At 44.0% G+C, this 14427-nt stretch overlaps 1 protein-coding gene across 1 annotated transcript in view; it reads left to right on the forward strand.

The window, feature by feature from the left end:
• LOC119404575 (pyrokinin-1 receptor) overlaps nucleotides 1-14427 on the forward strand; it is a 183978-nt gene that overhangs the window by 164080 nt on the left and 5471 nt on the right. The window contains exon 3 of the mRNA XM_037671121.2: nucleotides 9206-9457. Coding sequence (XP_037527049.1) covers nucleotides 9206-9457 — 252 coding nt within the window. The remainder of the gene's footprint in view (nucleotides 1-9205; nucleotides 9458-14427) is intronic.

Here is a 14427-nt window from a genome sequence, read left to right on the forward strand (position 1 = left end):
AAGTTATCTCGCGCAACCGATGACACTTCTATGTCCAGTAATGACAAGTTTTTACAAACTAGCCATACAAACAACCAAAACGGGAAAACTTCGACGTCGTCAGTTCGAACGTTTCAGCCATCGAAGTCGATGAACAATCGCCAAACCCTGAATATAGGCAATTTTTTAAACAAAAACAAAGAACACCATTCAACTAGAGTAACTTTAAACGTGACGTCCACTGTAGGAAAATGATTGCTAAGAATTTCTTCTGAAAAATCATTGCGAAACGCATTCATTTCGCAAGCACGTGCAACCATATTGTTAGCATATTTGTTAAACGGCAATAACTTTGAAGCGTTTCGTTGCCTATCTCGACATTAGAAAGGCCTTCGATACAGTTGACCATCATATATTACTGAACAAGATTAACAATCTAGGGTTGAGGGGCAAAATCCACAACTTGCTCCGAAGCTACCTCAGTAACCGCAAACAGCAAGTAATACTTAAAAATTATACGTCTACTTCACAAACCGTACTAACTGGTGTGCCACAGGGTTCCGTCCTTGGACCCATGCTTTTCTCACTCTACATAAATGATTTCCCTGCAACGCTTAGGCATTCACAGGCTTTGATGTATGCTGACGACACCGCTCTTCTATTTACTGGTGACAGTCTGCTTGATATACAGGATAAAATAAATGCTGAGTTAGAAAATGTTTTTAAGTGGTTCACATCCAATGAGCTGACCCTTAATCTTAGTAAGACTAAGTATACAGTTTTTCATTCCAGGAAGAAAAAACTCAATACTGAAACACTGGATATATCATTACAAGGTATAAACCTACAACAAGTTTTTTCCTATAAATATTTAGGCATTTTCTTAGACTCAGACATGCACTGGAAAACTCACATTAAACACCTTTGTTCCAAGCTTGCTTACGGATGTTATATTCTTCTTAAGGCTCGTGAATGTTTCGAATATCCTGTCCTACGCATTCTGTACTTTTCCTTTATACAAAGTCACATATCTTACTGTATTGATTCACGGGGTAACACCTTTACAACTTACCTTGATCCTGTATTCCGTCTGCAAAAACGGGCATTAAGAATTATCACTTCTACGCGTACTCAATCCAGTACGTACTTGTACAGCTCAGTGCATGTGTTGCCAGTGCATGCATTATATGAATTGAAAATTGCTGAGGTCATTCATAGTATTATCGATACCAATGATCCGCTTCCAATTACATTGTTTAAGATCCCGCTACGAAATACAAGAGCTGCAACTAATCAGTGTTTTAATCTGCCTCCATGTCATAATTTGTACGGGAAAAGGCTCGTGGAATTTAACGGCGCACTTATTTGGAATTCTCTGCCCATACATATAAAAGAAGCCCGCAACTTCAGGTCTGCTGTCAGAAAATACTTTTTTGAAAAATACTGTTGATGAGAGTACACTTCTTTATATTTACATTCTTGCATAAGTTGTGCGTGTCAATGCTTAAGTTGTGCATGTCATACTCATTGTTATGTATTTGCTTTGTTCGCTCGCGTGCGAGAAGGATAATAGAACACTGATGTTATATTTATATTTGTGTATGAGTTATGTATGGTAATATTACTATTATGTATCACGTCTTCTGTTTCTGTTTGCTCGCGTGCTGCATTTCATACCCTAAGTTGTCTGTGGACCCGGAACTAGCCAATGGCTATGGGTCCAGTAATGCTTTTGTAAATTGTAAAGTATTTTGTAAATAAAGAATGAAAAAAAAAACCAAGTGCTCCAGTGTCAAAGGGGTTCCGAAGCACGTTGAAGTGTCAGGCTGTCATGACAATCTGAGGGAGTACAATGATTAAACGCTTCTTTCTTTTGTCTCCTCCGAAGACAAGAATAAAAAAGCCAGCAGCAACGGGAGCAGCCGTAACATGAAAATCTTCAATGCATTCGTGCCGCAATCATCTCCCAATGCATCTCGAGCAGGCGTCGGCTCCCGTGCGAGCCATATTTCTGCCTCAAAGCCACAGACCAGCACGCTCCACCGGCTCGCATTGTTTATTCACGCCACTCGCGCGGCTAGCTTCAAAGGTTGGTGAACTCTCAACGATAAAGCAGAAAGAGAACCAAGAGCCGAGTCGCTCCAGCGGGCGTGGACAGGGTACATAGAGCGTGTCTGTTGTTTTCGACCGTTTCTATTTGTTCGTTTGTTAATGTCACAGACACGTAGTCCGGTGCACTCGTGCTGCTTAATTTCTTCGAGTCTGTCGAATCGCAAAGTGTGCGGAAGACGACGAAAAAAATATAAAATGCCATATGCAGATGTCGCAATTAGCTCTCGTCCTTTAACAGGAAAAAACATGACTCGTATCTCGAGTTCTTGTGGGAGATTGAATTTACTTGAGAGTTTGAGTTCATGATGAATACTAGCGTGGCCATGGCGAGGACAGGAGTGTGCGCAGTCGCATGACGACGTTCTCTCTGTCTCTCCCTCCCTCCTCTCTCTGCCATGCGTTTCAATTTCATTCCATTTGCTTGAGACTATCACGATGAACGCGTAGCACACAACACGGCACGCACTCTGGGCTTGCATGGCTCATACTAGTCGATAAGAGGGCAACGCCAGCAAAGCGAGAGAAAATGAAACGGAACGGATGTTTACCAAAGTGGCGCCACGGACATTTCGACGAAGCGAAATATTCACAGACAAAAAAAAATGTGTGCATCGTGCTTTTGCATCGTGTGCGAGTGCGGCGCTGAAGTTCAACGTTGCGCAACTTATCCGACGAGAATTAAAACGAGAAGAAGAAAGAAAAGTTGCGTGACCAAAGAAATGCGGACGAGTGTTTTTGAAGGACTTTGCATTAAGCGTGCCCTCAATTTACTGTCTGCTTCAAAGTGCTCTCTAGGGGCTCTCTGGCGACTTGAATTCTCTTTCTATACCGTTATAATTGCTTCCACGTCGCATGCATCGCTTTGTGTTACAGTGCCATGACCCTGAGTCTACCCAAGTTTGCTTGTCATGTGTTTTTTGTTATGAATATTGTCTGCGCACTTCACCTGTGCGCCGGGCTATAGCCATAGGCGATCCTCTGCAAAAACTTTAATGCATCTTGTTTTAAAAATCAGCAGACAAACGATATTCTCGACTTCGGCCTTCGTTTTAAAAAGCAAGAAAACTGACTGAGTCTTTCTGACCTGATTGGATTGTTATCTCGTCCAATCAAATTAATCACTTCAAACGTAGTGCACAGTTTGAGCAATTTAACCTTTGGACAATGATTGACTGATTAATTTAACAGGAATTTGAACTACTTCTAATATAAGACAAGCCGTAGCAAGAACGCGAGGTCAAAAACTCTGCGTCAGAAGTACGTGCAGGTTGTTGCCTAGAGAGTTGTATTAAATATGACGTCTATTGCCACCGCGTTCGAAGGCGCGGCCCTGAACATTCAATATTCAAAATGTGAAAACAATATACTACAACAACAACAATAATAATGGCAGCAACAGCAGAAAAATGTCGCTCAACGCCCACTTCTGTGAAAATACGCGCTCGTTAAGGTCCTCATTTGACGCCAGTATGTTCCAATGGTAGTCGCCAGCATCTCTAAGAATTCAAGCAGGTAACATTTGTTATTATTTTAACCCGGTACGCCCCACGCATTTGATACAAACCACGCTGAGAACTTGACTACAGCGTTACTGTTTACTTACAGTGTGCAGCTCCAACATGTCTCGGGTTCAACGCATCGTATACAGTTACTCGGCGCCGCCATCGCTCTACGCGTAAAAGCAGTGCTTATCAAGCGTGCGCCACCGTAAACGACCTTTTTCATTGAAACTGCGCTCAGGCGTGACACGCTAACGACGCCATTCGCAAGACCAGCGGCGTTGGTTTCACCCGTCTAGTCATAGCATCTTTCTATACCGGCGTAACATAACAACGCGGAAGACGCAAATAAAAAAAAAAGAAAAGAAAGAGCACATGTTGCCGTCTAACCAGACGTAACGAAATGAATAAACAAGAGTTGAAGATGTGAGGAACGGGTGCGTCGGTGCGAAGATCTCTCGTCGTTAGAGTCTGGATCAGATAAGTACGTGTCACCGACCTTGGTTCATTGAAGAGGAGCCCGTGTTGAATGTCTTCGGCAACCCCAGCAGCAAAGACGCCGAGTTTATAAAGAGCGTAGAGTTCATACTTGAAGAGGCGGGATACAGACAGGTCCGTGTCGCGCGACAAAAGCAACGCAGCTGCTCGTGCTAGCTATGAAACTATAAGCATGAGCGCCAAGGTGAAACGACGTAACTATAGAGTCAGCGACCAGCAAAGACTCAAAATGCACGCACAAACACACGTACACAAATACGAAGAGGACCAGGGGTGTAGCCAGAATTTTTGAGGGGAGACGGTGGGAGGGGTTCAACCAACCTGTATGTATGTTCGTTCATATGTTTATGTCCGCGCGCATATATACAGATGCAAAATTGAAAAATTTCGGGGGGAATGTGACCCCCCAAGGCGACCCCCCTGGCTACGCCAGTGAAGCGGGCGCTAACCAACACACCACACAAACACCTTCACGCGAATACAGACATAAGTGTTTACATTCATCCACGCTATCTCAATGACGATCATCAAAAACGCGAGAAAACACGATCATATGGACAAACACACTCTGTCACGCATATGCAACTCTCGCAATACGTACCCCCACGCCTGCCAATTGGAATTCTGTCACGAGGCCCTGATAAGACATAGGAAAAGATCGTGCAAAAAAAAAACTTGTTGTTCGCGAAGCCCCTAATGCCAGCTTATACGACGCTGGCGGTGGGTGAGAAACGCATTTTTCTTGCGGCATGGGGAGCCTCTGACTCCATTCCGCCTAAAAGCCGAGTGCCACCCGTTTTCCTTATGTATTTTCTTCTTATTTATACTGTTCACCCACCCACGCTCTTCCAGAAGCCGACCGTGTCTGGCGCCGCGTTGGCTTCCGTCTCGCATCATTTTTAATCTCCGTGGCATTACCCTCCAGAAGTTGATGTTACTTCACACGTTTTTATTCCTTCCTTTTTGTGAAACTGCGATTTTCTTTTTCCTGTAATATTGAAAAATGGACATAACAGAATGATCATAGATCGTCTGAACCTTTCTTTTTCGTATTTCACTGGTGAGACGCAGCCACTGTTAGACGACGGAAGATGGTCTGCCGGCAGTTCACAATGCGCGTCTAATGAGCGGGCGAGCGATCATGCGCTAAGATGGAAATTATACAGAACTGGTGGCGTAGGTTTTCCTTTTGATTGTTCGAGACCCGAATAACCAAGTCAGAGAGAAGCGTGGCCGCATCAATGACATATCGCAAAGAAGAAGTCGAGGTTATTTACAACCAGATGTGAAAAGTAGCAAGAACAGTCTTTGTTTTCTAACAAAGAGGCATTGAGGTGAAAGCAAGGCAATTTGTCTGTCGCGCACGCATCTTTTATGCACTTGCGAAGAACTTTTAATCGAGGAAGTAGCTAATAAAGTGAGAACGAGAGAAGCCTGCTCCTAGTTAACTTTACTAGTCAAGTCTTCTAACAAGGAGACGGCAGCTTGTTATGCTAACCGTGATTACGAGCGAACACTTGAAAAACCTGATTGTCTTAATGTTTCTGGTGAGCCGGACTCATTGTTCTAGTAGAGAATAGGGCGAGTTTGACCGTTGCGTTTACTTCCGCTGTCAAGAAGGGTATCTTGAATGTGAACAATAGTCCTTTTCTTTAAAGTAAAAAATAAGGCGAGTGGGAGTTTGGAGAGGTTGCTTTAATGTAACGAAGGTCTCAGCCATGACACACTGGGTCCCTTTCTGCGCCAGTGCTTGCTTCATTACTACGCCGTTACTAAGAAAATTTTTCTTTAAGGTTTGCACATTCTTCTTTAACGCCTTTTTCAAGGTCTCGAATAGTTAACGAACGAACAACAAGATGAGACAGCCATTTAACTATAACAGCAGCTTCAAGCATAAGCAGCATGCCTGGCGGCTAATATAGAGTGCCAAGTTGTTTGTCAGTTTCCTCCTTTGAAGGAAATGTGGAATAAAAATGGAAATTCGAAAGCCTTGCATAACGCAAAAGCGTCACACAGGAGATGAGCCCGCGCTTTCTTTGCTGCATATATATATACTTTTGAGAGCTTGCTGCTCCAATAAGCACGCCTCGCAAGATCGTTTTTTAGAGCCTCTTTACAGTTCAAATCGATTTTCCAGTTTCATATGCATGTCTAATAAAGTTGCATCAAACGTTATCTATACTTGGAAATAATTCGAACATGTAAACGATGTTCCTATATGAAGTGAAATTAGCAAAGTTATCAAGCAGTATTCACTACGTTCCCTTCACCAGGCCCTTGTATGTCCATTAAACGTAACATATACCAGTAAAGTATAAGACTAGCGTATTTTACTAGAAATCATTTTCCTTCGTTTACTAGCTCACTAATGAACGAAATTTTTACAGCGACAATAGGCGTCCTATATTGGCACAGGTATCAGCAACAGAGACAAATGAATTACATATTTTGGCGGGCCTCTGTTTGTCACTTCTTTTTTACAATGTCCACAAAAACGCTCGTTATCTTTCTTTATATTGTTAAAAAGCCAACAACTTCCCTGAGATGTCCAGTAGCTGAACGGCCTAGTCCTAACCATAGATAGATACGTAAGGGAGCAAGGATTAACTTTTGAAAAGAAGCACGCACGGGCAGTCGTCAAGAAGCCCAGGAAAGTTATTTTTTCGCGAGAGCTCTGTCGTTATCATCTCAATCGAAATTAAATTTTACTTCTAAAATTTCTTTCAAAACCACTATTTTGAAGCCACAGCGACAAACTGGAAAACGTACTGGTGAGGAACACGGAAAAGCTGGACAAAATAGAACTTATATTGCCGGAAAACAGTTCTTTGCACGGGACAACAGTCAACAAATGTCACTCTGAAGCCCTGCACACCCATACTGTTCGCGCATACTGCCGCCCCATCATCAGTCTTCCTTATGGCGCTAGGTTTCATTCTTGAAAAAAATAATTCGAAGAAACGAAAACTAAATTTCTGGTTTCATTCTCACACCTCCAGTGATGATCCATAGCTGATTGACGTAGCCACTTCAATTTACCGAGCGTTACTGTGTCAAATTTGGTCAATTGCAGGTTGCATTTGCGCGCGCCCTTCCGAAAGTTGCGTCGAGAAATCAATAAAAACTCCGCAGCGACCACACTACGCGGTCGAGGCTGCGTAGGGGTATCCTAGGCTCAGCAATCCATACCGGGCTAACTGCAGACTCCGAAATTCCACAAAGAAAACTGCGCACTCGTCCCTCAGCATTGTTTACTCAGTTTCTTCCGGTTGCTATCGCCATTCTTTCCGGCCTTAAACACAGTCACCTTGGGGCGAGCTGTCAGTCGAGCATATTGCGTTACGCCCTTGAACTGAAGGCGCCATGCCACAGCAGCAGTTCTCTGGCTTACGAATTTGAGTAAGCAAAAACAAGCACTCAAAACACGATTCTGGGTCGCAAGATTCGAAAGGGTATCCTTTTTCTATTGGCGACAGTCTGGCGCCCTCATGGTTCTTGAAAAACAAAACGACGCTTCTCGACGGCCATAAATATCTATTTCTTTTTCTTCCTTTTTTTCTTTCTTTTTGCTTGCACGGAAAGCAAGAAGGGGATTGGTCGAGAAGATAAACACACAGTGCGTGGAATGCACACAGCTATATTTGGTGGCATGATGTTTGCAGTCGGCTGGAAGATTCCAGGGCAGTTGAAGTTTACCTTAGAAGCAATAAACCCGGAAGCAGTTGCATGAAGAGCCGAATGCTTGCATTCTTCGGGGGTGGCGCCTTTATTGACATTGATGCCGCTTCCTGATCCCTTCTATCCCTGACGCTTCGCTAATGGCGCGTATTCTTCTTTCTCCCTTCACATCCCAGCCCTTGACTATGTAATGAAGAAAATAAAGCAACAATGACAGAAGTAGTGACGTCTTATTAAAAGAAACATTTTGCCATTTCAATGAACAGCGGTTATTTATTCTCGTCCATTTCACAATAACGTACGTCACTTTATAATACAATTGAAAACTACCTTTGGCACTGAAGTTTAAATAAAAAGGGGAGGTGGGTATTCAGATTCCGCCGAATCATGAGTGACAAAGGAAGCCCCACCTTACAGTTATATTTTCACGGTTATAAGAACGGTTAGGAAATTCTAGGAATTTCTAACCGTTCATGCAACACAAAAAACAGCGTGATTTATTCCATGCAATAGTCAGCAACACGCATTTGGTATCGTCGTCACGGAATGCGTCGGCATATTTTTAAACCCTGGCTATAGTTAGCTGGGGCATCCTGTATACCTATTACACGCTTGCTTTGTTCAAAAAGGAAGCTGTTGTGTGAATGAATGGAGAGGGAAGGGGCGTGCGCTGTCCTATAGGCGTGCTTCATTACATAATCACTTAGATGTGTACCAAGTTTTTCAGAACATATCAACAATGCATTTAGTCATGGCCCTGCAGTAAGGCGGACGAATATTGTGAAAACGTTAGTTCACAGTGGTTAATGGGACACTTCGAACTAAATGTGAAACTGTGAATCGGTTTAGATTGATAAATTGTACTCTGATGACTAATTACGTTAATTTCAGCATCGTAGGTTTATTAACTGTGGAGAAAATCAGGGTCAAAGTTTTATTTTTAAATTTCGCGCCGAAATCCGCGCGCGTGATGGGCGTCCCGGATTTTAAAGTATTTTTTCATATTTTGGCGACATTGGTTCAACAAAATTTCCTAAAACTTGGAATTTTAAATATCTGGTTGCCTCAGAGGACTATGAACTTCATTTTTGCCGATTAGGAACTGCGTAAGCAGTAGTAGGCACCGTCAAAATCAGTGACATCACGGTAATTGATGCGGAAATTTGAGGGTGGCATCACCACGCACTTTTTTTTTTTTTGCATGTTCTCTCGCTTACCAACCGTCTTACCGTGGAAAGCATTGCAATTTTGGTATTGTGAAAGAGTAATTTACTAATACGAGAAAAATCGTTTTTCTCTTTAGCGTCCCATTATAATGCTGGTTTACTCTGAACGTACCACCAGTGTCTTGGAATGAGAGCTGAGCCTGGTCTTTTTAGAACCGGTGTCTTGCTCCTAACCATACTTTATTACCTTTTTCCGCCCTTTGCTTCTCACAGTCGCCGTGGTGGTGGCGTTCTTCATCTGCTGGGCACCGTTCCACGCCCAGCGCCTGATGGCCGTGTACGCCAAGGTGCCGACGCCGGCGCTCGAGATCGCCTTCAACCTGCTCACGTACGTCTCGGGCGTCACGTACTACGTGAGCGCCACCATCAACCCCATCCTGTACAGCATCATGTCGCTCAAGTTCCGCCAGGCCTTCCGGGACACGCTCATGCGCTGCTGCGGTCGCCACCGCGCCACGCGCCACGGTAAGTCGGTCGTGTCGGTCACATTCCCGTCCGGCTTCCGGTCCACCTTCCGCTCCTCGCTGGCCTTCGAGACGTCTGACTTCACGCTCCTCACGGACGGAGGCCCGCCGCCCCCGTACACCGTCGAGGCGTTGCTCGCCCAGAGGGCGCGCAATGTCATCGTGTCCATTGACGAGTGTAGCGAGCCCGGCACAAGCAGCAGTCGCAAAGCTAGCTCCATCTCAAACAGCAGCCTGCAGATGGTGCCCAGGGACGCGTTCGATCGCGCCGAGCGCCTCTCCGATCGGATGGTCGAGCTAGGTAGCTGTGGTTGAGTGCGACCCCAGAGCAACTATCAATGGCCGATCAACTATTATGCGAGGAGCGACAGACGACACCACAGTTTGACCTGTCGACCACTCCCGATGACCTTTTTCGAAATTCTCCAGGAGTTCCCGCTCTGAACACGTGGCTTTTGCTAGTAGAACTTGTTTACTAGACAAGCGCCTCCACTACTAGACAGTGGCAACAACCGGATTCCAGAGTAAGCCTTTGGAAAACCGTTTGGTGAGCCTGATTTTTGACGCTGGTCCCACTACCCTTCTACTGCAGAAGGCAGGATCTTCACAGTCAAGGCGGACTCAGTCAAAGCGCGGCCAAACTTTCGATGAGGTTTTGAGGTTCCGCTTTCGATGGCTGTGTGTCTTCGCCATCGCGGCCCTCTTGGTGTCTTCGGGCTCAGAACAACCATGGCCGGTTGTTCCAACCCCCGCCTGCCGACATTGCACAGGCGCGGGTGACTTCTCGCCCTCAGGTTTTTGATGTCTGAGGCAGAAATCCAAGCTTGCTTTTCTGCAGACGACACATCCGGCATGGCGTTTATGGCTTTCGGCACTTCTGTGCCGTCCTCTCCGGGTCGTTGTTTAGAAGTCGCACATTTTATGACTCCCTCCCCGCGTCGTCCTCGTGATTGTCGTGATGACTTGATAATTTACTACTACCGATTGCTGCAGCTTATGACGACTAGGCCTTGCCTGCGCTCCACCTGGTCCAACGTGCACGTTGTGCCTGTAATTTTCACCAGTCAGCTTTACCTCGAGGCACTAACTCTAAAATTTTTACCAGTTGTTATAGCTTTTTTCAAAGTATTCATAAACAGGAACTAATTTGCTGGGACACATTCCAAGCGTAACCTAACTACTTCAGTCCTGACTATTCTTCTACTGATGCAAAATATCCATTTTTGTTGTTTCCTTCCACGGTAGCCACTCCTTACTTTTCATTGGAGGAATTCCCTTTGAGTACCTATGGAGTCGCAGGTACATTTCACGAGCTTTAAGAAGGATCCAAAACTGCCATATTTTTAGAGGGCCCGAGCACAAGGCACGGCATGCTTTAGGATCACCGTAAGAACATGACTATTTACAAGGCACGTTCTCAAAGCTGAAGTCTACATATTTTTAGCACATATAGAAAAAAAGTAGGGAGAAGTCAAGGCACGTGTTTGTCCTCTGTAAACTTTTGCCTAAAGCTGGTCTGTTTTGCGGCGCTGACTCCTTTGCTGTCGTTATGATGTATAGACTAGCAAGTGTATTAGGGTAAACAGTCCAGCCGTGTCGTTTCGTAAACTCGTACCTATAATACCTTATCTGTATAGCGTAGGTGCACGGTGTTTCGGTGTCGTCACCATTCCTCGAGTTAATCCGTTGGATGTCGCAGCTTAGAATATATGAGAGTGTCTGCGTGGTTGTGTGACGTTGGTTTTAAGAACAGCTGTGTTGCGTCTGCTGCTTTGGTGATGTCCATGCGCGTTCCGTTGGAGTCAGCTGGGCTACGGCGATTTCAATTTGCGCTGCCGTAGTGTAGCACTTGCGTCGTGATCGCATAGTGTGTTGTTAAATGTAATCTGTTTGTACAGCTGCCATTGTCAAAGGCGGCTCTTGCCTTGACACTGGTCAATAACTGTGTTCAGTGTTATCGTGTGCTCACATTTGTCCTGTAGTCCTGCGCAGTGTTACACGTTTTCTTGTGCTGAGTGAGTGCGCATGTTTGATCCGGAGAGATGGAATCCCGTCCTGACTAGTCTATTTTTGCGAACGTTGAAGGAGGTGGGTGAATGGTATTTAAAGAGTACTACTTGTACACTTTATGTGTGAAGAGTGATATTTGCCTGTGTTTCGAACCAGTTTTCATCAAGGTGTGTAATAGCGTAGGGTAATCATATTTATTTGTTTATATTAATAACGTATGTTTTACGAACTGTCCACAATGTTTCTTGTACTCGTTTTCTTTGAACCAAAGGCTGTAAACAAGTTAAACCAAGTTTTATTGCATTATTTGTTACATCAACGGAGAGCACATTCTTTTTAACAGCATTATCCAAAAAGCTAAAACAGCGTTACTTCTCAGCCTCAAATCACGCTGGATTGCATAACACTTAAGATAGCTTAGAAGTTATTAGCGTCAAGAAAAGCGTTGGCCTCACTTTATTGATATCCCTTTTTTTCTGCGTTCCTTCATACTGAGACAAAACTTGTAAAGCATGTCCCCTTAGTTTGCACTTTAACGGTCAACATTAAACATTTTCTTTAAGATTTTGTAAAGTAATTGGCAGCTGTATTCTTTCATATAAGCGGCTTAAAAGCAAGTCTAGGCTCAAGACTGCCATGCACGCAAGACGCACGGAAAGACAATGTAACTTGACTAATGCAAAAAAAGAAAAAACAGGCTTCTCTATAATACGTAGTATGCACGCTACGGTCGTCAGAAAGCTGACGCGTGGTCTGGTATGGTCAGTATGGTCTGGCATTTATTGTATCCAACTTTATTAAAGCAATATTGTCCTGATTCATAATGAGATTGGCTCGCGGTGACGTGTAAACACTGGCGTAATAATGCTTGACCATCGGGAAAAAATATTCACTGAATTGACAGCACAATCAGCCTGAAATATTTTGAGCATATGAGAAGCAATAAGAGAGCTTGCTTGCGAACAAAAAACACTGCCATTTTTGCTAGCCAAGCAGGTCTACACATTCTGAAGGCAGATATCATCTGCAATTTCACCATTCATGTCCTAAGGCGTCTTACCAGATCATTATTGCTAGTAAAACAGCTCAATTAGGGTGTAGATTTCAAGGCTTAGCAAAAATGTGCAGTTCTTAGGCAATAGAGAAGCAATTTCGACATTTTCTCATCATAGTCTTATAGAGGCATTCCGCACCTGTCCGCTTTCAAATTGCAATGTGCAGGCATAGTCACAACCTAGTACTCACTTTAGGCGATGCTACATTGATTAAACTTGTACTGCCTTGTTAGGCAGGGCTGTGTTGGACCACAGTCCTTTAGGCAAGACTTCAGAACAAAAATGAGCTTAATGTACTACGCTTTTTGCACGTTAATATAGTAATTTAAAATAAGCCGTTGAATAACGGTGGATAGATTTTTAGAGCACAATTTTGAATCAACCAGAGCTTCTACAGCAGCATCCAGAAACGCTTTGTACCAAAAGCAATTTACAAGAGTTCGGAGCAGTTCTGTTCATTATTATTTACCCAATTTATTTGCCACATTTTGTGTTCCAATGTTTCAATTATGCCTAATAATATGTTCAACTGTGTGCTCACAACACACACCAGGGTAAAAAATTAAAAACCTCAAGCATTGTAACTTACCGCCACACCCTGGTAATTATACAAAGCACGGAGGAGCTTTTGCGTTGTACTAATAGCAGCATGTCGTATCATTGCATGTTTGCTCTTTCGCATTCACGTCAATGTTGTATCGCTGTCAGTATTGCATAGAAACAGAACTGTACTCTGTATCCGAGTTTTAAAAATGTGCAACATGCGTCTCTGGACTTATGACCGCAAACTATTAACGCTGAGAAGGCAGCGAAACATTCATTCACAAGCACTGTCAGCTTATGGGCTCAAGAGGAAGCTCATCTATCATTGTGTTAGTTCAATACAAATCGAATAGATGATAACGTCTTACAGTGGTTGCTTGAGAGCTTCGCCCTATTTGAAAGCAAAGAATGCTTCAGCAAACAACAAAACATGTCCGCGTCTACATTATAACATCATTAAGCAGGCCACTCCCCATAGGACGCCTCAAGTGTAAAATATTTTGGAGCAATCAACCAAGTTTCATATATTTTAGGCAGTTTTAATTTGTTCCGAAACTTGGAGAAGTTGTGTCATATACGGGGTTACCGGAAGCGGAAACGTGAACGGTCTGGATGGTGACGCCATACCGTGGCGTAGAGATCCACCAAACACAGGGCTGTTATTGCTGTAACAGAATATATATTACTTCGCTGCTGATTTAATTTTCGGTAGTGGCGTAACCGTCAAAACGTGGACGTTTGTAAGTGTGTTTTTGCTGTTGGACAGAACGCTAGTGGAACAGACAAACGTTTCGGTAAGGCGCTTTGAATAAGATGAAGGTGCAGAGAAAGACGGATTCTTAAAGTGGTGAGAAATCATCGGACAGATGTCGCGGGAGCCATTCCCAGCCCCAGTTGTTGTCTAGAGAATGTTCCAGACGGGACATCTGAACCGTCTGGGACATCCCGTCTGGGACATCCCGTCTGGGACTTATTTGTCGATACGTCGGCTCTGGAAGAATTTCCTGTACCGCGTCTTCTGGTCACATCGTAATTATAGAAACCGCCATAATATGTCGCTACCAGCTTCCGGTAACCCGGTATTACGCTGACACCACTGCGCGTACCTGAACACCGGACGCCTCAAAGCTGTCTTCTACTATTGCACCAATGAGCGTAATTTACAGTAGATGACGGTGCATGTGATAATGTGTAGAGACAATACCGTTACAAACATGGCATATTCAAAGTGCTGTGCTTTACGGTCATAGGTCCAGAAAAAAGCACGTGCTTATCGCGCCGCTATAGCTGCAGTCACTTTCCTCTTACTCTCTGGCGTGCCTCTGTCAATGCTTTCTCTCTCTCTCTCTGCCTGCTGCGAGCA

Source organism: Rhipicephalus sanguineus, chromosome 9, assembly GCF_013339695.2.
Source record: "Rhipicephalus sanguineus isolate Rsan-2018 chromosome 9, BIME_Rsan_1.4, whole genome shotgun sequence".
Taxonomy (NCBI): Eukaryota; Metazoa; Arthropoda; class Arachnida; order Ixodida; family Ixodidae; genus Rhipicephalus; species Rhipicephalus sanguineus.